Source organism: Rhipicephalus sanguineus, unplaced genomic scaffold, assembly GCF_013339695.2.
Source record: "Rhipicephalus sanguineus isolate Rsan-2018 unplaced genomic scaffold, BIME_Rsan_1.4 Seq10350, whole genome shotgun sequence".
Classification (NCBI taxonomy): Eukaryota; Metazoa; Arthropoda; class Arachnida; order Ixodida; family Ixodidae; genus Rhipicephalus; species Rhipicephalus sanguineus.
Genome location: NW_023614208.1, coordinates 10,001 through 35,551, shown reverse-complemented (window position 1 = coordinate 35,551; position 25,551 = coordinate 10,001). Strand labels below are relative to the sequence as shown.

Sequence of the window (25,551 nt, the reverse complement as noted above, 5' to 3'; positions counted from 1 at the left end):
GCTCTTTTAATATTACATTACAGGAACATAAACGCTCACTAGTAGGCAATCCTTACTCACACCTGGCTAGACACTGTAACGAATATGAGTGTACAGCGATATTTCCAGACACGGTGTGTATTTTTGCGCATGCGGATCAGGCTACCAGAGAAATTGTTGAAGCTTTGTACATCCACACAAAAGGCCCTGGTTGTGTAAGTGTGCCTTCAATAGCACTGTATGACCGAGAGATTTCTTTCGTCAATAGTTTTGTCACATGATAGTTTGTTTATGGTTAGTCCTAATCTACTGCATTTATCCTGTGTTTGACGTCATCGCCGTGTGGTCCCGTGGTTATAGCTTGTGTTTAAAATATGTGTTTCTGCGCTAACAAAGTTAGTTGTGAGAACAGCGCTGGTGTTCATGTCACTTCTTCACATCTGTGCTCGTTGTATCGCGCTGAATGCACTCAGTATGTTTAAAAAGAAGAGACGTCCGTGCCCTTTTGTGGGCTTGTCCCGTACAAATATAACCAACCAGCAAGCCCGCATCTCCACCCTCGTCGAGTATGTTCTGGCAACAGTTAAATGTCCGCCTGTGGTGCGCAGCTAAAATGCAGTTCATATTTCTTATAGTTAAAGTGTACCTGAGCCACGGGGCTCCATTCAGGCACCTTATGATCGAATGACCTTGTTCCTAGTCACCATGCGTTTTTCTTCTTCAACATTGCTTGGATATGTTTCTGAGCCATCGTACTCGAATGCTGATAACGACGAGTGTTCGCTTTCCAGTCCTTCGGAGAAGCATTTAAGGGAGTCCTCGTACTGTGTGCTTTCATGAATTCTGCCGGAGAGGTATTTAATTATTGTAATCCGCTCCCAGCATCGCCTGGTGAGCACTTAAGTAAGCCTGAAGGCTCAAGTGCGTTGCCCGAGCCAGTATCGGCTCGCGAAGTATTTTATTCTTCGCAACAAGTGTTTCCCCGTTGAGAGGTCATTATGTTATGAACTTATGTGAGTTGTTACGTTAAGTTGTTTGCAGTGTATTAATGTTAAGTTGTTAAGTTATTTGCAGTTGTTAAGTTGTTCAATGTTAAGTTGTTTGCAGTGTATAACATGTGCGGTTTGTCTGTCATGCTGTCATTTTTGTAGATAAGTGGTGTTTCCAGTGTATTATATGTGCACTTTCTTTGTTCTGGGGTTACTTCCTTTCAAAATGTCGAGTACATCATTCTTCCCTGAGGGAGAGAAGTAACAATCATGCTGTGAAATATGCTGTTTCAATAATCATTGTATACAGATGTGCCATGTCGGTCCTACGCCATGTCTTACAAGTAATTCATTATACTATACCACAACGTAAAAACTGATGAAGATTGGATAATGCATTCAGTATCCATAATCTTGTATAACGATACCGCGGACATCCTCACCCGGAAGAGGGGGATCATGTTATATAGTGGTTTCGGTTGCCATTACCAATCCTAACTTCTTGCCCCCCAAGGGGAGCATCAAACTTGTACAGAATAGAATTACTGCATATGTACCTTTAGGTAGCAGAGTTGCGCATAGGTCGGTCTAGCAACCACAGCTACGCGGTCAAGTCGCACTCCGTTGTTCCAGGCGACATGCCTACCGTGTCGCCCATTAACCTGTCTGGCGTGTCCAAGACCGGCGAGAAACACTGGCTGCCGATGACTGGTGTTAATTCAGTTCGCTGCAGCGGCGCCGCCGAGAAATAAACAAAATGGCCCGAGCGTCAGCTTCTCCGCAATGTATGGTTGCTACCGGCGTTTGGAAGACAGATGCGCAACTCTGCTACCTAAAGGTAGCATATACAGTAAGTCTAGTATAGAAAACATCATCGCTAATGCAATTGTCCCTTCGTTCGCCACCCGGCTGCGTCCCTTTTGGTTGCTTCAAGGCCGCCGTCCCGGCGTGCACCAGGTACTTTGCTCCATCGGCGTCAGCATCCCAGGCGGCCATGCCGACGGCACAGTTAGGTGATCGTGGTGCTACTGAGTGGTACGTCGCTGATTTTCGCTGCCAGCAATGATAGACGTGCGAGGCCACCTGCGTAGCCTGAGGCACCGGCTATGCATCAGCTGACGGCAGTGTCTGCACAAGTGTTTCTTTTCCTTGTGCACTGTCTATGTTGCACTCAGAAGCGTGAGACGGGGACCGTGCTTGAGTTAGTGCCATGCTAGAGACCGGCGCTGCAGTCGATTCAGAAATAGTGTGCCTCGATGTGTGCGCCCCCCTTAGGGTGTTGCCATTCTTTGAAGGGGCTGATGCCGCCACGACGCCATTTTTTGCCCCGCGTCTCGTGCCTCTCAGCGCAGGTGCCGTAGAGGGGTGAGACGCCGGTAAGAAGCCGTGGGCTAAAATATGGCAGCCGCGCCGCGGTAGACGCCGCAGATGTCCTCACCCTGGACAAAACGCGCAACAATACGCGCATCAAGGCACCCTATTCAGAAATGACGATGGGCTGTTCTGAAATTGCGCCGTGTACAAGCAGACGGCGCCCCCATGTGCCTTCCGGTAAGACGTTAGGGGCATTAAAGTTCTGAGGATGCGACTTGGTTGCGAGGCGTACGCTCGTCTTCATGAAACATACATTTCTCTCGTACTCGGAGGCCGCAGCTATGTCGTCCTCTAAAGTGTCGTCATGGAAGGTGTTCGGGATGGCGCGGTTGAACGCGCTATGATCTGCCTGCTTCCCAGACATGAGGTTGTTGTGCTGTAGGAGCGTGCTCACCGGGCTGTCTTCATCTACTAGCAGGGTGTCCAGTGTAGACGCACACATGGTGATGACTGTGCGGACGAAGCGGCGCTTGGTGCGGAGTTGCTCCATCATCCAAGATCGAGGGCCGGATGACCGGGCAGGTTTCAGCCCCAAATCGAGAGTAACGAAACGACGGGGATGAGACCCGGACGTGGACGTCCTGTGTGTCTGTTCGTCGCTTGTGTCTTTGTTTTATGCGCTTCCTGCTCAAGAATAGAAACAACCACACGCGCTAGAGCGCATTGGCCTATGCTAGTGCTCTTCGTTCTATTTGTTTGCAACACGAGCTTTCTCCTTATCGAGAAAAGATTTCTTTCGTTAGAGGGTTCAACGGCAAAAAGGAAAGCTATACAACATTTTTGGTTTCCGAATGTTGCAGCTACCTGGTGCCGAGTGCGTAAAGAACCGATCTTCGACGATATGAGCATGGCAAAGTGCTGGGAACTGCTGCTGTTTACGGCGGTAGTGAGGTGTGGCCATTCGTACGACGTGGAGAAAGTGACCCGGCTGGGTCGAGTTGGAGGAAGCCGTCTAGATGTGCTGGGGCAGAAAGTGGAAGAGTACCGCGGCATCCCATTTGCGCAGCCACCTGTAGGAAGACGGCGATTTCTTGCACCCCAGCCAGCCAAGCCTTGGGATGGAATCCTGGACGCAACGAGCAGGCGGACTGCTTGCCCGCAGGTATAAAGCCGTTCACACCGCCCCACTTCTTCTTCGCCAAATACACATCCACATAAAAAATCTACACTTTAATCAACTACGCTTCTGGGCACACATTCATTCAAAAAAGGATGATGGATATACTTGAGCAAGAAGTTATACAATAATTGGTCAGATGTCAGCTTGGCGAAATAACTATTGTGGTTACTGTGAGGTAGTGTGTCTCGGCTATTATAACTAGCGCTTTCTTTTTGTTACATGTGCTTATACTTCTTTACTGCGAAGGAGTCCTCGACATCGAATACCAAGTTGGAATACACTAGGCACTTTGCCAACTGCAAAACGTAAGCTCTACAATGCTTTAATAATTACACACTATGCACGCCTGAAAATGTCTGCGAAGGGTCACAGAAAATAAAGCATACAAGCGAAATACCTTTACCGGCCTTTGAAGCAATTAACATTAGCTACAACACACTTTTAATATGTTGCAAAGCATTTCGAAAAGTTTCGAACTGCTGACTGTTCTGTGAGAAAATTCTTCTAATGGAATCCCTCGAAAGACCGTGGTGATGCGTATTGGGATATCCATAGCACCTCCTCGACACCTTTCTTTCATTCTCTAAAGCGTTTAAGTCACTGAAACACACACTTTGTACGTATTATAGTAGTAATTGTTGGTGTTTACATCCCGAAACCATGACATGGTTATGAGGGATGCCGTAGTGGAGAGCTCCTGAAATTTCGACCACCTTGGGTCCTTTAACGTGGACTTAAATCTAAGTACACTGGTCCACCATTTTGCCTCCATCGGAATGCGGCCGCGGCGGACAGGATTCGATCCCGATACCTTCGGATCAGTAGTCTAGCACCATAAACACTTTTTTCGAAGTACCCACAATACCAAAAGCGTGCATAAAGCTAAGTGACAAACGCGATTTGATAAATCCGGCTGCTGCTTTTAGAGATAGTTCACTTTGTCTATACGGCACAGCCACACATCATCTTAAATCCAATCTCTCGAATGCGCGGCCAATGTCATTCTTTGCGGTGGCTAGCTCAAGCTTTTCACGGAGGTGTTTATTCAGCCATTGTCATTATCGTCATCGTTATCCTATTTTATGTCTACTGCATGTAGAAGTCCTCTTTCAATGATACCTTATTTGTGCTGCCTTGGACGAGCAGATTCCATTGAACGCGTTATAGTACACCTTAAAGGGGTCATGAACCACTTTTCCAAGTAATGATCTAATGGCCTCAGTATCGGAGTGTACTGCCTCCCGAATCGATTGCCGCAAAAATTTCTCGAATCCGTCAAGAATCAGCGGAGTTACGGGGGTTTGGCGCACGCTCCCGGCGCTTTCTCTCTTTTCTCGTGCCGGCGAGCGCACTGGAAGCTAGACAGGGAGGGATGGCATGGGGGAAAGAAGTTACGCCAGCGCGCGTCATGAAACGCGATCGCTCTCCCGCTGTGATTCGCTTGAGCGAGTGCGGCTACCGTGTACTGAGGAGTGCGGCGCCGGCACCCCGCGGCAAGAAGCGCATCTGATCCGAACGCCGCTCTCAATTTTTACGTCGGCTGTCGGCCAATAAGCAAGAGACATGCTAATAAGCATGTCTCTTGCTACGTACAGCGGACAGACGCCCCGCCCACCGACGAGAGTGAGAACCGGCCTCTGTTTGAAAAGAGGGTGCCTGGGGAAACGGCAACTTCGCGCTCCGCTTGTGGCCATTACGCGGCGCGCACGACTGTAATATTTGGCAGAGCAGTTCATAGCCGTGTCAGCTTTCCGCAGGATGTGTTTTTTCAATCAGCCCAAGGGGTGCTTCATGACCCCTTTAATGAACCATCACCAACTAGCCCATTTATCTACACTTCCACATGATGCTTGCAAATTTTGTAATTTTATTGCCCCACCTAAGTTTTCACTGTCCTCGGCTGCATTTCCCATCTCTTCTTGTAAATGCCGTCCCTCTAACTGAGGATCGGTTATCTATTCGTCGCATATGTGACATGCCCAGGAGCACTTTTATCCTTTAATGTAAACTAGGATATCGACCTGCTCAGTTTGTTCTCCGATCTTCCTATCTCTCAACCGGGCATACGCCTATGATTGTCCGCTTAATGGCACGCTGCATGATTTTAAATTCTCGAGTTGCTTATTTTCAAAGTTTCTTCGCCATGTATTAGAAATATGCAACTCTTGTACACTTTCCGCTTTAAAAGCAGCAATTAAAAGCCGGTCATAACCTGGGAATGTCTACCATATGCGCACCATCCCACATTTATTCTTCCGTGAATTTTCTTACAAAAGTACATTACACTGTTGGTACAGTATAAGGCAAAAAAGAGGTAAATGGGTGTGCTGCCCGTTTCTTTGTGGAATAACGGGGCTGCTACAAGCATCAACCCCATTAAGGATTAACGGCGCCTGGTTTAGCATTATAAAGAAAACAGCGCGCATACGCACAGGACGAAGAAGGGTAACCCAACGCAAGCGCTGTACGACCCAAGCTTCAGTCTTGCTGGTTTAGCAGTTAATTTTAATGCACTTACTCCTCGAAAACTAGTTCTTGCTCCTCACAGTTGCGCCTCACCATGCGAAGAGCTAGTCCACTTTTATTTCATTTATTTACCCTCGGGTAAATAGACATTACAGAGGGGCGCTGTTGTATGTATAAGAGACGTGGTCTATCCCATTTATACAATAATAGCTTAAAATGAAATTGCACAATATCACAGATTAGCAATACAATATAACATAATAAGTGAACCAGTTATGTTATAAAATGCTATTTGAAGAAGAAAAAAAAGAACAAATGAAGAGAAACACAATTAAGCTGTGAAGAACTGAAATAACACGGCACACAACGTAAAAAGAAACATAGCAGTTACACTGTGCACGCTAAAGGCAGCTAAGAAAGAGTCATAATGTCCCTGGTAAAGCATGAATGAACAATTCGCAGTCTTTAATTTCAGCCGTTAGTGCACGAAGGCAATTCCACTCATTCGCTGTACGTGGTATAAATGAACTAAGGAATGCGTGAGTTCCATTTCACGAAATTTCGACTTTACGAATATGGTCTAGTCTGTAATAAACACATTGAGGAAAAGGAACTACTTCGTTATGCAAACGTGCGTGGTAGTTGAGCTGATGAAAAATAACCAGAGTGTATTTTACGTCGAGATGCGAGAGAAGGCAGAATAAGACTAGATCGCATTGCTGTTATGCTGACGGTGCGGTTCTGCTCAGAGCAAATAAAATGAATAATTTTGTTCTAGATCGCTTCGAGTACGCGCGAGAGATTTTTCTGAAAAGGTCCCATCCTGATGCAGCCTATTGAAGTTTAGATCTAATTAGTGATTTATACAGGAGAAGCCTTAAGGAAGGATATGTGTGCCTTAGAAAGTTTTCCTCGTCCTTTTTGGCATGTAACACAATGAATGAATACCAACCAGCCCGGTTTACTGTACTCCTAAAGAAGGTGCTCTTGAAAATTCACGGCTAACGTACCCGAGCATGCTATTTGTTTTATTTATGCTCTGTCACGCATAGGTCGGCAACTCACTCATGAATCGACTCACTCGGACTCAGTCAGACTCAGCTCGGGCCGTTGGTCGTAGTCTGACTGAGTCCGAGTGAGTCGATTCATGAGTGAGATTCATGAGTGAGGAATATATTCGTGAGCTTGAGTCTACGTGAGTCAGGTTGAGAAAAATATTGGTGAGCCTGAGTACGAGGGAGCCCAAAGCGCAAAATATAATTCCTGTGTGAGTGTGAGTGAGCTCCTGTGTTTTTGCCGACCTAGGGTCCTATCTACTCATCCTCAGCATTCATCATCAGCCTGTCTACGCCCACTGCAGGGCAAAGGCCTTTCCCATGTTCCGCCAATCAACCCTGTCCTGTGTTTTCTGCTGCCACGTTATACCTACAAACTTCTTAATCTCATCTACCCACCTAATTTTGTCTCCCCCTCGCGCGTTTGCCATCTCTTGGAATCCAGTCAGTTACCCTTAATGACCACCGGTTATCCTGCCGACGTGCTACGTGCCCGGCCCATATCCATTTCTTCTTCTTGATTTCAACTATGATATCCTTAACCCCCGTTTGTTCCCTGACCCACTCTGCTCTCTTCCTGTCTCTCCGTGGTTCGTGGTCCGTCGTTCGAATCCCGGTGCCGGACAATTCCCAACCGGATTTTAAAAAAAATCCGCGTGATGATGGAATTGTGTATAAAGGCCTGGCGTGCAGCCTCACTGGCAACCACAGCCAGCAATGCAGTCCCTCACCAGAGCAGGATTGGCCACCCTGGTGTAGTACTTGACCACTACCTCCCACATGAACACACCAATTAACCTCAGCATTACTATCAGCTTGATATCGGCTTTCGTTTATACTCAAGTCCACTCACACATATTTCAACGCACTAGAGCTGATACGCCCCGCAATATTTATTCATCAGAGGCGAGAGTTAAGGGGAGGGGGATGCCTTGACTTCCCCCGCAAACATCTCTACTAGAAGCTCTTGATAATAATATCTCGTGTTAGTCACGTCTTTTATAAAAATGTCCTTACTGGATTGCAACCACTGGTACTCGTATTTGAAGGTACGAGATCAAAAGGCGCTACGTGGGCCACCGATTGTGTGAGATATTGGCTTTAAAGAGCATTCACACTCTGATCCGAAAAGCTAATTTTACGCTAACGTACTCATGAATTGACTCAATAAGGCTCACTCAGACTCAGATCGAGCGGCGAGTCTGAGTCTGAGTGAGTCAGGTTAATAAAAACGTTTAGTGGGCCTGAGTTTCGAGCGAGTCCAGTTGAGGAAGATTCTGGTGAGTCTGAGTCCGAGTGAGCCCTGAGAGCAAAATATGTTTCTTGAGTGAGTCTGAGTGAGCTCCAATTTTTTGCCGACCTATGGTTATGTCATCGCTGGAGATTAGGTTGTACGCTATATGTACAGCCAGATATTTGTACGATGGCACAGGTTCTAATGGTGTACTCTTTAGACAGGTAGCGTTGTTTCCGATCTGGTTACAGCATCAATTTACATTTGATTATGTTTAATTCCATTTTCCACATGACCAGACTGCGTTAAGGTCATACCGGAGAACAGTGATGTCGTTATCACAAGTTCTTTTCCTAAAGATTCCACTGATGATCTGCAAAAAGTTGAATATTCGGGGTAACGCAAGAAGGTAAGTGATTTGTGTGTATAATAAATAAAAAGGGGACAAGCCCTGAACCTTGTGGTTCCCACAATGATAACCCATCAGGGTGAGCTATTTATATCCGCAATTCAGATGACCCTTTTACCCGCAGGAATGGTCTTCAGCAGCAATTTTTTTTGCAAAATCATCTATTTCTCGTGGTTATTTTCGCGGTGACCAGCAAATTACACATAAAAACACACTTCAATTTATTCTTGCGTGTTTCACTGCTTTCGCAGACCCTGCGAAAGACAAAAATGACAATCAGAATACGTTTTTCTATGTTTTCTCATTCGTTCAGTAAAGTTTCCACATTCGCTCAGTAAATTCACTGTCACATGTCCAGTACAGGGCTATATGCGCAGTCCCATCTGCGATGCCGAAGCACGCAGGCTAATAAAGCAAACCTATTTATTTAGGGCGAACCTGTAACTACAACTCAAAGTGACTGTGGTTGTAAAACTGCCAGTCAGTCGAGAGAGAGAGAGCTAAGCAGCATTATTTATATGATTTTTAAGAGAAAGGGGCTGCGAACTCCAAAGCTGACGTTTGGCTGTGTTCCTCTTCTTCGTGAGAAGCCCCAAACGCGTGGCGCGTGCGAGCCGGGTACGGACAGGTGCTCGTGCCACGATGGTCGCTACGCGGCACTGCAATATGGCGCGCATGCGCGTCCAGTATGCACGGTGATGGGCGCGCCATTTGAATGCGGCCGAGATATCGCGGCATTATCCCCCTCCCCCTACGCATCATCTCAATGCGTCAGAGAACGACATGGTTCGTGTGTACCTTCACCCGTTTTCCGATGATTATTCATAGTAGGGCTTCATGCGGATTACGTGTACCACCTCCGAGAGATTAGCGGCGTCTTGGGTTCTCGTGTCCAGCGCACTTGACTTCGTAAGTGACGCCGCTTACACGATGTAGTACTTCGTAAGAGCCCAAGTATCGGCAAAGAAGTCCATATCCACACTTTGTCACCAGGCTGATAATGCGCTTCACTAAGTGGCTGTTTGTACTAGCTGGAATCGATGCGCTGTTTGGCGACGTATTCTGTATCTTGCCATATGTCGTGCCTCCTCGGCTCTTGCAAGAAATTGTCTACCTCAGGTTGATCACTGCTTCCTCCATCTACTGGCAACATGGCATCGATGGGTGTGTTTGCAGTTCGGCCTAATAGAAGCTCGAATGGAGCTACTCGAGTAGTTTTTTGAACGGCTGCATTATATACGAAGGCAATGTTGGACATTTCATCCCAGAATTTAGGTTCAACATCAACATACATTGAAAGCATCTCAGTCAGAGTTCTGTTGAGGCGTTCCGTTTAGCGATTTGTTTGAAGGTGGTACACCGTAGCTCTTCTATTCATTCTCATCAGACGTTGCATTAGCTCAGCAGCAAAAGCTAATCCACGATCCGTAAAAACGATGACGCACGCACCATGCCTGAGGACTATGTTGTTGATGAACAAATTGGCAACTTCGCGATATGTTACATTGTACAGAGAGTCGGTTTCAGCGTAACGGGTCAGATAGTCTGTGGCTGCGACTATCCAACTCTTACCCGTAGAGGATGTCAGCGAAGGTCCTAGGAGGTTCATCCCGACTTGTTAGAATGGGCCATCCGGTTGGTCTTTTGGCTGGAGAAGACCTACTAGGTTTACGGATTGAGTTAAGCTACTTTCAGACTCGCGACAACCTTTTACGTAGTCCTGCATTGATGCTAGCAACTTAGGCCAGTAGTGTTTAACACGGCTCACACCCATATGTCCACGTGTCGGGTCGTCGTGACAGCTATACAAAATTTAGGTACGACTAGTAAAAACATTTCACCGTTGTGCTCGACGTTCCTCTTGTGTAGGACACTTCCTGGAAGACAGAACGAAGTGAGCCCTCTGAAGAAAACGCACGAGACTTGAACGTCGAATCCCTGCAGGCGGTGTATAAGCAGCAGCAGATCCGGGTCATCTCTTTGTTGTTGAGCGATTTCCGATGCCTTTAAAATGCCTAGGAACGGGACGTCTTCTTCCTCTGACACACTTGTGTCGGTTGGTGCACGTAAAAGGCAGTCAGTGTCACTGTTTTCTCCCGGATTTGTATACTACAGTAATATCATACCCCTGCGGCCACCACCTTGCTAGTCATCCTGATGCATCCTTGAGATTTGCCAGCCAGCACACTGAATGGTGAACACTGACTGCTTTGGATGGTCTTTTAAAGAGGTAGGGTCGAAATCTACTTATTGCCCATAAGACCACGAGACACGCTTTTTTTCAGTTGCAGAGCAGTTTGCCTCAGCTTTCGAGAGCTTGCGGCTGGCATAGGCTAACACGTTTTCTTGACTATTCTGCCACTGGACTAAGACAGCACCGAGGTCGACAATTCAATCACATCGGTATGAATTCAGTGTCAGCTGTCTCATCAAAAAGGGCAAGGATTGAAGAGGCTTGCAGGCGTCTTGTTGTTTGTTCGATTTCCCACATAAAGGGCACGTCATCTCATGTTTAAGAGGTTCAGCAATCTTTGAACAGTTTCCCACAGATCAACTATAGCATGAACATAAACCCAAAAAACCACGCACTGACATTTTGTCATTGGGTGTCGGGAACCTCTCAACAGTGGCTGTCTTTTCGGGATCTGGGCGAACGCGTTCAGAACTAATGACAAAAGCGCAGCTCTTCAAAGTCAATGTGGCATTTTCCTGGCTTAAATGTCAAGTCTGCTGAGCGAATGACTTCCAATAATATGCGCAGTCGCTCTGCCGAAGCGCTGCTTCGCATCGCCTCATGGTCCCCTTTAGCAGGAGATGGTGTGATTTTTTTTGCTTTTGTGACACTCTGTATGACTGCTGGCAAATCGGTCTTGTGGCGTCTCCTCTTATAATTCTCGGCTTCGCAATAGGCGTGCGCCGCATCTTCGATGAACTGGCCAAGCAGTCAGAGAATTCCTTTATCAGGGTATATATCTGTTTTATTTGAGTTTCCGGGAGGTTATGGTTGACGCTGACCGATGCGTCGACGTTGCAGGTCCCTCGTGGACCGGTTCACGTTGCCGTTGGCTGCATAGTTTGGTCGCCATAGATTATTCGTGGAAATAGTCGATAGCCGTACGTTGGGCGGTGTGTTGAATTTCATTCTCGAAAGTCGTAAGTAGGACAGCTGCACAGCCATTGATTAAGTGAACAACACCCCGAGCCACACAAATGCCTTTGTTCAAAACCAGCCCTACGTTTCCATCCGCTCTACCTTCGCGGTCGTAAAGTGCATCTTACTCCACAAGCACCATTACACTGCAGCGTGGCGGCACAGTTACGGCACCATCAAAAACGCGCAGGGTAGTAAGGAGTTGCTGCTCCGATTCTCCACAGGCAAAGCTTCTTCTGTCGAGAATGATACACTCAACCTGCGCAGGTTAGTTATGGAGCCGTTACCTTGTAGGGAAAAAATGCCTAATATGAGTCCTCTTGAACATTCGGGCTGTACAATAATGTCGGCAACGTAAGTAAAGCCCTTTATTTCAAGCCTTGCAGTGCATCTGCCAAGGGGTGTAATAATGTGACCACCTGCCGCGCGTACTTTCAATCCACTCCACTGTGTCACCACTTTTTTCAGTTTTCTCGCCATTTTGTGGCTCATTACCGAATAATCAGCGCTGGTGTCGACTAAGGCATTCAGCTCGCATCCATCTATTTTCAACCCCAAATATCAAGTATCTTTTTGCTACGGACCCCATTTACTGGAAATATAGCATCGTCGCCCTGGAACCAAAATCGGAGGATCTTCGTAACGGTGTTTATCAGCAGCCTCACCTCCACAGGTCGCCTGCTTCAGTTTTCCGAGTGTGGGTTCGGCGAGCGATACCCAGGCAGTCTCGGAGACGCACGTGGGCCGGGCGATTGGTAGCGCATGGGTGACGATGACCGTGACTGATGTTGTCGTGCTCTGGGGCGTGGATAAGTACTTTTAGATCTCTTTTGGCTGTTCACCGTTTCGAGAGCGTGGTGCTTACAAGGGTAATCTCCTTAATAGAGCCTGTCGGTGAGGACAGCACCTATACAGATGACCCGCTTCTCCTCAGTGAAAACACAAAGCCCTCGCTCGTGGTCTCGCCAGATATCACTGTTCCGGGGCCTTCGCTCGAGCATCACTACGTGCTGGAGCACGGGTAGGTAGCCATTGGTTCAGTGGACGAGGTGCACTACCTGATGCCCGCGAGTAGCAGCCGCCATCGCAACTGCTACGTTGCTGTGTAGCGCGGGTTGCCTCAGTACCTCAGAGTACGTTGGTATTCGTCGAATCGGCTGCTGCTCACGCTCCGGCTCCCATATGACTTGTCTCAGATCGTCTCGCACGACGTTGACGACAGATAGTGCAGTTATAGTCTGAGGTGCTTGCAACACGCTGAGCTCTTCCCCGATCACTGATCTGATGACCTTTCGCAAGGGTTCGATGTCGCTCCGCACGCCTCCAAAGAATAGATGTGCAGGTGTACAGTTTATATTCCTGTTGTATTGCCCAGCCCCATCCTCCAGCGTTTTTTCGATGGCTGTCGGTCCAGAATGTAACTCAGCAACTGTGTGTGGTGGGTTGCAGAAGAGAACAGCGAATAGCTCTCATGCGTCATCTCATGCGTGCAGCGAATAGCTTCACTGCATGCATGAGATGACGTAGCTGCTTACCTTTCCTCATGTTGGGATCCGTACGCTTGAACAGGCAGACCATGTCCTCGATGTATATCGCCACACTCTCGTTTGTGAGCTGGTTCCTGGTCTAAAGAGCAGCGTCTGCCTTTTCTGTGCGTTCTGTGGTGGCGTAAGTAGCCAGCACTTGTATCCGGAATTCCTCCCAGGTAGATAAGGACGGTCCATGATTCGCAAACCACATCTTTGCAAAGCCCTCAAATGCTAAGTATACACGACGGAGCTTTTCCCTCTCGTGTCATGTACTCAAGCTCCACACTCTCTTCAACAGGTCCAACCAGTCTTTCACGCCTTCCAACGAGTAGCCATGGAATACTGGCGGCTTCTGAGGTTGATTGAGGACCACTTGTGCCGTTGTTATCTGGCCAGTCATAGTGGCGACGTACGTTGTCTGAGTTCCTGTTGGCGCGAAGTGGAGAGGATTGAATTTAGGTGAGTCACCTCGAAGACGGTGGCTGGTTCTCTCGTGCACAGGAGTCAGTTTGACGAGATCAGCTCGCTGGTGGTCGGGGCTACGCTGTGTTGCGTTGATGGGGCTTCGATTCATACCGCGCTCCTCCACCTAAAATGGAGCGATGATGAAGCACACATGCCAATAATACGAACGTATTTATTAAGGGCGAACCTGGATCTGCAGCTCAAAGCGACTGTAGTCGTAAAACTACCAGTCATCGAACTCCAAAGATGTCGTTCAGCTGTCCTCTTCTTTCTGTTTCCGAGATGCCCGCGAGCACGTAGCGCATGCGAGCTGGGCCCGGCCAGGTGCTCGTGCCACGATGGGGGCTGCGCGGCACTGCAATACGTCGCGCATGCCCGCGCAAAATGCAGGGTGATGTCCGCGCTATTTTAATGTGGCCAAGACGTCATGGTAATATACATATAAACTTTCAACAATCCTTCAATGAATACACTGTCAAGCGTCCAATACAGGGCTATCCGCGTAGTCGCACCTCGTAGTTTCCTTTTCTGTTCCTGAAACTGTTCCAGAAAAACCGCTAGATGGTTGGCATCGGACACGCCAGCGCACACAACAGTCGGCACGTTGTGAACAACGGCTGTGTCTTGCAAAGCAAAAAAAAATCACAGCATATCCACGGAGTGAATGATGATGAGTGGGCGAAGCTGCGGAGGTTCATCGGTAAACCGTCAATCTTCCGTGAACTCTGCCCAGTACATCATCACCGACGTGAGATCGGGCGCGTTTATACTAAAGGTTCGATGAGTTATGACGACTTGCAGCTCACTTTAATTTTACATGTACGCTGTGAATTTTCATTGTTTAGAAAACCATTGCTTTAGAAAACATCTGGCGTCTTTCGTTAAGCTGCTGGCGTCTTTTCGTTTTGCTTTAGAAACATCTGGCGTTCTTTAGTTTTGCTTTTACAAAACATCTGGCGTCTTTCGTTGGTTTATTTCATCAATCAACGGCGTTTTGAACAAAATTTTTATTGTTTAATCACGCACAGGAGAAATCTCACCAGGCACTACCTTGGAGGTAAACAATGGCTGCTAATGGGAATGAGAGACAGAAGAAGTCGGCTTTTAGCTAACACTTACACTTCTACTTCTACTAACGTTTCCTACTGGAACATGCCAATGGCTACTAATGGGGAATGAGAGACAGAAGAATTCGGCTTTTAGTTAACGCGCACGCTGCGAATTTTTTATTGTTCAACAACGCACAGGAAAAATCTCCCACCGGCACCACCTTGGAGGTCAAAGCGTAAGACTGGTTACGCACTACGACTACGACTACGACGGACGAACGTGTGCCGCCTTAAGGAGCTTCGCCCCTAAAAGATTGCGAATGGTTAGACGCACTTGATAGAGAGCAGTAGAATGTACCAAGATGGGAAATGCGGGGCAGGTGATGATAAATAAACCTTTACCTTCGAAACATTATACCCGGGCAAGCGTGGGCAAGCGCCGGTTCTACCATAGCTGAGAGGTTCCCTCGTTCCAGGAACCCTCTAGCTTTTGCTGCCTCCTTGGAACTGGCGATGAGGCGACGGTGTTTTTCCAGGTCTACAGAGACGACCTTGGCCTTCCTCGTTTCGCCGACGTCATCGCTTGCTTGTCTAGAGTGACAGTCTTTCGCTGAGTGTGTGCGAGATGCCATGAGAACTCGAGGACCAGGTGGGCCGAGGTATCTGGCACGCCAAATTTCGTGCAGTGTTATCCGTGCAGCGTTGGGTACATTCGATGCATCAGGCATCCGTGGGTGAAGTGCTGCTTTGCGGTCTTCGTAGTGTATTGCTTTCTTCCTTGTTGAGCTTAGGGTGAGGTGATGGGTGCACCCTGCGGTCCAGCCTATGATCTTGCAGAATCGCTGAAGACGTGAGAGGGACCATCTCTACTCCTGGAGGCACAGGCCGGGTGTCTCGAGAGAAGGAGGGGGTGGCCGGTCAAGCGTGATCGTGGGCTGCGGCGTGTTCCGCTTCGTTCCCCTCTAGTCCTTCGTGTCCAGGAACCCATGTCACGCAAGTGTAAGAGATAGGAGTATTACGGCGCTTCAATATACTGCCCCGCCCACTTCCTGTCTTGTTTTGATGTATTCGGGTTTGACCAGCAGGGACGGAACGCTCGACGCTGTCCGCAAAGCAGTGTTCGAGAAGCTTCGCGATTGTAGTAGATCGTTTTGTTAAGATTGCGCCCTGCACGCGAATGTTCCAGCTTTGTCTAGAGATAACGCCGCCACCAGCGATATTGCTGGAAAGTTCGATAGCGCCTGTATAAAAGCCGACGCGCTTGACCGCTTGTCAGTTGATCGACGGTTGACGCTCTGTTCGCCGCTATCAGTGTATGGCTGTAGTTTGACTTTCAGTTTCTCGGCCACAAGTTCGGCCAAATAAACAGTTTCATCTCGGACGTGCTGACTGTTGTCTTCGTCGACGTCATGACCACATGAGAATACGAACTGCGTCAGCCGACACACGACCTTTAGCATAATTTCTGACGGTTGCTGGAGAGTCCGCAATGACGGCAGCTGTGGTACGTGTGGTACGTGGTAGTTGCTAAGGCGAGTCACCAGCGCTTCTGCAGTCTCGGGATTTCGTGCACGGAATGTGAAATATGCTCTCTTTTCTCTCTTTTCGGTACGTGGCCTAGATAAAAGCTATGCCGTAGTTCGGCCGTTAGAGCGCTCATCTTCCGGTTGGCTTGAGCTTTAGCCGTTCTACTTTGACTGTCATTGTGAGCTTCGGCAAATTATTGCCCGGTGTTATATGCGCCCCATCTTGAGAAGACGGCGTCGAAGCCGTGGACGGAAGCACCAGGTCGATTTGGATGGTTTTCCATATCAGAAGGTTGAGTTTCTCGGCCTCTACGTTCTTCAGCGCAAGGTAGAGCTGACTTATGTTATCCGACTCGTGAGGAGTGCTTGTATCACGCGTAGCTTGTCTTGTTCTTCAAGGCCGCTGTTATGGCTTACCACTCTCCTGACGAAATACGTGAGCTGTGACGGCATTCGCTGTAGCCGTGGAAGGTTGGCCGCCCCAAACCCGTCTTTTTGTATTTGTAGCCCTAGTACTCGTATGGTTTCCACTTTCGGGATGGGCGTTCCGTTGAAGGTGGCGCTTGGAACATGTTCATCGTAGCCGGGGGTCTGCCTCTCGTTTTTGACTGAAGGACGAGCCTTTCTGACTTCACAGGAGCACAGCAGAGGCCACATTATTGGAAGTAGCTCTCGGTATTCTTTACTGCTTCCTGTAGGAGTGCTTCCTGCATTCCGCTGTTGAGGCCCTTCTCCATAACGAGACGTCATCTGTATCAAAAGTTAAAGCAGCTTCACACTAGGGGTACCAAGGCTGCTGGGCAGCTTTCTTTCTTTCTCATCGGTTTGTTCTTTCCTCCTATTTTTCTTTATTTTCCACTTTTTCCGTCGTTTTTCCTGTGCTCTGTTGTCTCTTTATTTCTATTTATTTCTTGATCTTCCTATTTTTCTTCCTCTTTCTTCCCTTGCTTTCTCTCTATCTATTTCTCGGTTGCTTCCTCTTGTTTTCTATTTTTATACGTGGTTTTGCCTGCATTACGCCAAACGACGACAGCATATGACAGGCCGGGCCCCTTAAGTGCTCCGCTCTTATCATCATCAAGACCCTCGAAGAACACGAGGAAGAAGTGTTCTTGGCGCGAGCGCTTGCTTGATATGCTGCAGATGGCTAGGCTATTCGTAGTTTTGACTGCGTTACGCCAAGCTGCGATAGCATACGGTGGCAATATACTACAGGGCGGACCGCTAAACTGCTCCGCACTTAATAAAAGTGTGTCGTAGTTCTAGCATGGCGTCGAGGAGGCTCGGTAGTTTGATCATGGCGACGTTTAAGAACACCGGCGATATCACCGAACCCTGCGGGGTTTCTTTGCTCGGTAGCCTGAAGCTGTCACTGCGGAGGTTGTATATTCTCAGTGTGGCCATGCGGTCCATAAGGAAATGCTTGGCATAGTTGTACATCGGAAACCCGCAGCCCAGGTCTTCGAAGTTGCTTAGGATAGTTTCGTGACGGACGTTATTAAAAGCTCTCTTTATGTCGGTAGCTAGGATCGATCATTTGCTTTTGGTGCTGAGGTGGGCGACGAGGTCTTCCTTGAGTAGAAGGAAAACATCTTGCGTTGACAGGTGTTTCCTGAATCCAAACATAGTGCTTCGAAAGTATCCATTATCTTCGAGGTATGGGTTAGGTAAGTGCGAACTTCAGCCACTTTGTTGCGCTCTGTGTGTCGTCGTCTCTTCCTTTATTCCCTGTGCTGGTTGCGCAATTCAACACTTTGGGTTAGTCGGTTATGTATCATGTGCTCAAAGAATTTCCCTACGCAGGAGGTAAAAGACATAGGGCACAGTTTCTGAATACTGAGGGGTTTCTTTGGTTTGGGGATCATGGTGATCATGGTGATCTGCTTTCGGGCAGCCGGTAAATCTCATTTCTCGCGGTGCGTTCCAAAGGCGCAGGCTGCTCGGCTTCCATTGCGGAAAAATGAGCCATTTGGAATGCAGTGGCACTGTCAATCCTCCTACTTTTCCTCCTCATCACCCTCGCTTTCCTTTCCCATCAGCGTCCGTTTAGAGGACTGACAGCACGAAGACCGCTTCGGTCTCTGGAGCGGCCGTATTCCCTTAAACCAGCATTTCTTCAGTTACGCGAAATTGTAACCAGAAGAATACGCTGCTAGCCTTCGTATGGCATTCATTGCTTCGTCATTAAGAGAAACTGTGATTTTTGAGATCATTTGATGCTGACGTTTATTCACTGCTGCCTATCTTTCAGCGGTTACCGTGCTGTGCGTTTTCTCTTGCTGATAAGCTTTCAGAGTGAAGTAAATTTTGCATTATCTCATGCATGGCAATAGTGCGAACTTCAGCCTATTTGTTAAAATGGCCAGTCCTGAATGTCTTTGTTTTATTCCTCTCAGCATATAGCTCGGCCTCTTTTAAGTGATTACTTTGTTCCCTTCAGACTGATTCAGATCGTCGTCCGGACTAGCTAATTATCACATATTTCACCGTAGTCTTGTATTTGCTAAATTACAAACGTCTACGCAATGTCACCAGCCACAAGCAGCGGCTGCAGTGAAGTAGAGCCCTGGCCTGAACCTTTCCGATTGGCTAAACTGCAGCGCCCGTGAGGTCTGCTGCCGATGGCACGTTCTCGCAGCTGCGCCATTCGAGCCACAGTGGGATGGAGCTTCGAGTGTTGTCACTGTTAAGGCGGGCTTTCTGACAAAAGGACCAAGGGTCACCAAATAACCATGTAGTGATGGGACATTTGTAAATGAATACATAGGTGACATGCCGTAGGCTGAATATTTTCATACTCCAAGCCTATTTCATCCTGAGATCAACCATTATTGAGGCTCATAGTTAATTTTACGCTAATAACTACCGCACAGAGATCAATAGTTAATAATGCGAAAGCCCTAGGTGTCTCATCAAACGCGTAAACTGACCCTTGATGCCGGCAGCGTACGGCGGCGTCAACACGAGTGATGCAAGAAATCATCACGTGGTGATGTCATAACGTCATAGATCGCCAAAATTTCTTACGTCATCATAACGTCACTATTACGTCATTTGATAACGTCGTCATATAACAACCGCTTGGTCAAAAGGGGGCTGATCACGTAGGCAGGGCAAAGCCACGTGAGGTGTGGAAAGCTTGCAAGGCCTCCGATCCTGGAGGAAGTGCAAAACCCCGTTAGGTTTAGAAAGCTTTCACAGGAGAGCGCGGAAGGATCAATTGGTTGACTTAGTAGATAATGAAGAAGATGGCTTTCGCCTTCGAGTCGTCTTGGGCGAATGCGTAAGTGACATTGTGAGTTTTTTCTCACGTGATGTATTTGCCATGGTTTAGATGAAGAATACGTAATCTATTTTTTTATCTTCAAGAAGAAATACTTTCTGTTATGGTGGTGTGAAGTACCGGACAACACGTGATTAATTTCGCGTGTGTTTGCAAAGAGCTCCTCATATCGTTCTATGCACTAAAATCGCCAGCAGAGAACTAGATGTCGAGTGGCAACAAACGTAGGAAAGCAGGCGGCGTTCCGGAACTAGAGTCTAGATGTCAAAGTTTAAGCATAACCAAGAGGCTCCATTTCTAATGCAAACACGTCTTTTGTGCAAGCACTTTTAGTAAGTGGGCTCTCATTTCGTATCTCTTGAAGTTTCTCATCAAAACGAATTCGAAGTTTAAAGAATCTGTCACTATGCTTTTGCCATCAGCTAACGGCGCCATCTTGACTCTAGTTGCGCGCGCGCATGTTTTTGCGCCCTCTTTTCTATACTCTTGCTTCTATCCAAGATATCCGCGTTTCCTTTGCCCAGACCCTTTCACCACTGCACGATATATATCGAAGCGGTGCTACCAATGAGCATTGTTCCAAGTTAACCTCAACGAGGTGACTAACGACTTGGCATGAGACCTTGCCAGCCGTGCCAATCAGAACCCAGACGTCCACAGCCAGGCCGGGGAACATAGGGATAATTTATTGAGTCATAATGACATTACTAAACATTATTACTTAGAACGCAGGAAATTTCCACATTCATGTTTGAAGAGGGCTCAGGCAGTTTCATTGCGCCTATTGCAAACAGGAATGTAAAAAGGGAGGTCACGAACGGGAGGTGGCGAAAAACTATAATAGAGAGAGAATGAGGGGAAGGCAAAGCAAAGGCAGGGAGGTTAAGCAGGTTGCATGCGGTTTGCTACCCTACACGGGGAGGAGGAAAGGGAGGAAAGGAATTGAAAAAGAAAGAAGGAACGAGAGGACAACTAATACGCTCGCATGTAGAACAGCGTTCACCGCGCATACCCAGAAGGTTTCAAACTGTGAACTGACACAGAGTACGGTTAGACTACGATTGTTTTAGATGTAGTAGTCTGCAATCCATGATGTTAATGAAGTCTCGCAATGCGTCCAGTGGCAGCATTGGGAGTAGACACATGCTGGCGTGTTGCTCCGTGACTCTCACTTACAAGAAAAATGGCTTTACTGGAAGAAAATTTTAAGCAGCTCATCGCCTTAAGACCAGCTACGGGTCGTCCACAGTGCCCACGATGTCGCAAGGGCTAGGCCTGATGGCGCCATCGTGGGCGCAGCCCGCCTCAGCCTGAAAGGGTCGAGCCTCAGGACTTCTTTAAATAGAAGCTTACACACACACACACACACACACACACACACACACACACACACACACACACACACACACACACACACACACACACACACACCACACACACACACACACACACACACACACACACACACACACACACACACACACACACACACACACACACACACACACACACACACACACACACACACACACACACACACACACACACACACACACACACACACACACACACACACACACACACATGCATCACCACTTCGCGTGTCGTTTATACTGCTGACTGTCGCAGCACGTTACCACACATACACATGCACCAACTTGCATAGATACATACACAAATAGAGATGCGCAAGTTCTCGTTGTTTATATAATAGTGTCTGTCATTCCTCCATCGCAACTCTTGTGAAAATCTATTTGTATGGGTTATTCGTACTTTCATGATCACAAATCGCCGATACTATTATTTCATGCCTACAGATGCATAATGCTAAGAAGTGTTGCATAAATTTTTGAACATGAGGTAATGGGGATGGTTATACTAAACAGAAGCTTTTAGTGCAAGGCAGTTGCTTCGCTGTGCTTAACGTAAATCTGCTTTTCTCGAAAAGGAACACTTGCAAGAGGCATGTTTAAAAACTGTACCACGTCCCTTACAGGTTTGTATTGAGGGTATCTAGATTATTTCAAGGCATAACCATAGCACGGCATGGTTCTCACATATGCGTAGGCCTAATCCAAACCTTGCATCTCGATTAAATTGCAGGTCGTGTACAGCAAGTCCATGGCTGATGACATCGAATACACGGAAGATTGCTTGCACCTTAACGTCTGGAGTCCTCCTAGTCAGGACGGCGACCTAGTTCCAGTAGTGGTGTGGATCCACGGAGGTGGCTTTTCGCTAGGATGCGCGAGTTACGACAACTACACCGGGGCTCTACTTGCGGCCAAAACCAGCCTCATCGTTGTTTCAATGAATTACCGTCTGGGAATCCTGGGTTTTCTTGACGCGAACAGCCCTGAAGCACCTGGCAACATGGGTCTTATGGATCAGAGCCTGGCTCTCAAGTGGATCCAGGAGAATATCCATGAGTTCGGTGGCGACCCATCAAGAGTAACTATATTAGGAGAGAGTGCTGGCGCAATGAGTGTCCATGCGCATGTACTATCTCCCGTAAGCCGTGGCCTATTCCAGAGGGCGTACATGATGAGCGGAACGATGCACACGCTGGACTTCTTTGATGCCACCCATGAGAGCATTAGCAAGGGCGACACGGTTGCCACCATTGTAGGCTGTGCAGGTGGGGACCGCAGCCTGGCATCCAACGTTGAAACCGTGATCGACTGCCTGAGATCAAAAAGTGCCGACGAACTGGTGCTCGCCACAGCCGAAGCCCTAGCGCCCAAGTTCTTTTTCTTTTTGCCAACCTACCACAACGAATTTCTGCCAAAGGTACCCACTGTCGCGATAAGCAAGGGATTCTTCCATACCGTCGACATCGTCCTGGGAGTTACCGACGATGAAGGGGTACTTTCCCTCATGTATCCTCTGAGGAGCGAGCTGCTTAAAGATGACGTGGAAGGCGTTGACGAGCAGAAGTTTAAGCATTTTCTGCACGAAAGTGTATTCTCTTGGCTCAAGATGGACTTTCCAGAAATGTTGGAGATGTACACAGCAGAGGCCCAGGACAAATCGTCCTTGAGGCGCGGCTACGTTGACTACATTTCCGACTCTGTCTTCGTCTGTCCTATGCACTTCACGGCAGAAAAGCACGCGGACCGTGGTCAGACCGTGTATTCGTACGTCTTTGGTCACAGATCGCCTAAAACTGCGCTTCGTGCCTGGATGGGGATACCGCATGGTTTAGACGTGAACTACATCTTCGGGGTCCCCTTTATTGATCAGGAACGATTTGACGATGAAGATTCTGCTGTGTCAGAAATTGTGGTGACGGCGTTGAAGACCTTTGCTGCGAATGGGTGAGTAGGCGTGATCCCCTGCTTGCCATGTCAATATTTTGTGTTGAAGTGAGGAACTGGTCTACAGGGTGGTAGCAGAAATAATGATGATAATTATTAGTAACGCTGGCAATATACCAGCAGCAGCAGAAGCAGCTGTGTATGGTGTCAACAGATTATGACCACTCTTACAGGCAATTGTCGTCTGGTGTAGCATTCCGTAGGAAAATATCCAGACGTTTTCCTAAAAATTCCAGACGGAATTTTATTACATTAGGCGATCTAACCGACACCACTGCAATCCGTTGGCATCTTAATCAGTTAAAAAGAACTGTGAAGAGAAACTTCTTCCTCAACATCAGTCTAGACGCATATTCAGCCAAAATCATCTAATACATTCAGAAATGAATCTCCAATTCCTGTATTGTGTCGTTCTTTATGACGATAGTATTTAATTTTTATGCGTATGCGTCAGCGATGTCAGAAATAATACCCGCCGCAATTCCAGAAAACCTATATTGCAGCAATGCCTTATATCCTTTATTGTGAACAATGACAAAGCATGCAGGTAAAAATCTTCTAATAGCTTTGATTTAGTAATGCTATGAATTTCACCATCAAACGTTCCTGCAAGAGACTACTGCTATTGATGTAGGCCGGCAGTATAAGACAATATTCACCCCACCCTTCAACACTGGACAATTCGTTTGCAGGCTATGCAATCAAACAAAACAAAAAGGCCACCTAGTTGGTACTGGTTCATACTGATATATGAAAACCGCCAAGACGACAGGGACAATTGCACTTACTCGTACCTAACCGCACCTATGCTTGCCGCGTTCGCTCACGCTCCTACACATGCTTAAAAAATTTTGCTCTGCAAGGACCAAGCACATAGGGCGCACGAGATGTTTGCACGGAGGGAGCCCAATTCATTCTGCAGGCATTTTTGATAAATTTGTTCTCTCTCTCTCTATGAGGATCGCCATGCCTCATTTCCCAACATTAAAGGAATTTCCAGTTTGCGCATATACGTAGGTTCTGTTCTTTCTCCATGTTCTTGCTCGTCATAGCACAAATTTTTCATGAATGATTCAATATCAACTCACCCAGGTATCAGTACGTTTGCTCCTACATATGTTTACTAACACAGTTGTGTTCATCGTCGCTTCCAATACCACTTTAATTACGCCGTCACGCACATGATTGTCAGCCTCTGCATACAGACACATAGACTCGTCCACGCAGACTCGCCGGCGATCACTTACGGCAGGGGTCTCGAACACGTGTCCCGCGGGCCGCATGCGACGCGCGAACCTTTTGATGGCGGCCCGGCCTGCACATGACTGTCTTCGTCCCAAACTTTTAAATGCGAAGCATTTCTTAGCGAACTTCTGCGACTTTGAGCGTATCTATCTATCTATCTATCTATCTATCTATCTATCTATCTATCTATCTATCTATCTATCTATCTATCTATCTATCTATCTATCTATCTATCTATCTATCTATCTATCTAGCCGCCTATTACTTTGTGCTCTCCTGGCCGTTTCGTTAATAGAATATACACCAAAATTGGTGTGGCGAAACATGACTTTATGACGAACATAAATGACAGGTCACAACATGCAAACCATGATATCCATGTCATGAACGACATTATTTACATGCCACTGTTTTGGTGCTGTCGCGGTCGTTTTGTTAGTTTGCTATATACCAAAATTGGTATGGCGTGACAATAGTGTATGACGAACAAATGTGGTAGGTTCTAACGTGGAAATCATGACACGCATGTCATGCACAGCATGACTTACGTGCCACGCTCATGGTGCGCTGGCGGCCGTTTCGCTAGCCTGATAGACACCAAAGTAGGTATCTCGCGACGTAACTGTGTTACGAACATAAATAACAGGAATTAACATGAAAATCATGACACGCATGTCATGTAACTGAAGATATGTGGCATATAACACACATATTTAATCTCTGTATTTCGACAGGGGTTTTTCCTTCGAAAATGCAAACGGCACGCGTAATAGCTCTCTACAAAAAGGGGAACAAGCATGACGTTGCAAATTATCGACCGATATCTATTCTCCCCGTATTTTCTAAAGGTTTAGAAAAAATTATTTTTAGTCGCTTATCCTGTTTTTGCACCAAATACGTCCTGACAAAATCGCAATATGGCTTCCAAAAACACAAGTCTACAGAACTCGCCCTACTGGATCAAAAAGAACATATTCTACAACAGTTCGAACAAAAAAATAAACTGGTCGGAATTTTTGTGGATTTCACACAAGCATTTGACTACAATCACCACGGTATTTTATTTGAAAAATTAAACCAATATGGCATTCGCGGGCTCCCACTCATGTTACCTAAAAGCTATCTGGCGCACAGATGTCAATTTGTTTCGATAAATGATTTAGTATCAGATAAGAAAAATATAATTTCAGGGGTACCACAGGGGAGCATTCTTGGCCCTTTATTGTTCACTTTATATATTAATGACATTGTCCATATCTCCCCAGAAGTTAAGTTTATTATCTATGCAGATGACACGAGTATATTTGTCCCATCAGCATCAGATGCTATCCTTTCTAATAAAGCTAATGACGTCTTACAG

At 47.1% G+C, this 25,551-nt stretch overlaps 1 protein-coding gene across 1 annotated transcript in view; it reads left to right on the top strand.

Moving 5' to 3' along the window:
* The first annotated feature begins 3,086 nt into the window (after positions 1-3,086).
* LOC119375946 (acetylcholinesterase) overlaps positions 3,087-25,551 on the top strand; it is a 27,921-nt gene continuing 5,456 nt past the window's right edge. Inside the window, exons 1-2 of the mRNA XM_037645964.2 lie at positions 3,087-3,444; positions 21,733-22,946. Coding sequence (XP_037501892.1) covers positions 3,184-3,444; positions 21,733-22,946 — 1,475 coding nt within the window. The 5' untranslated portion in view covers positions 3,087-3,183. The remainder of the gene's footprint in view (positions 3,445-21,732; positions 22,947-25,551) is intronic.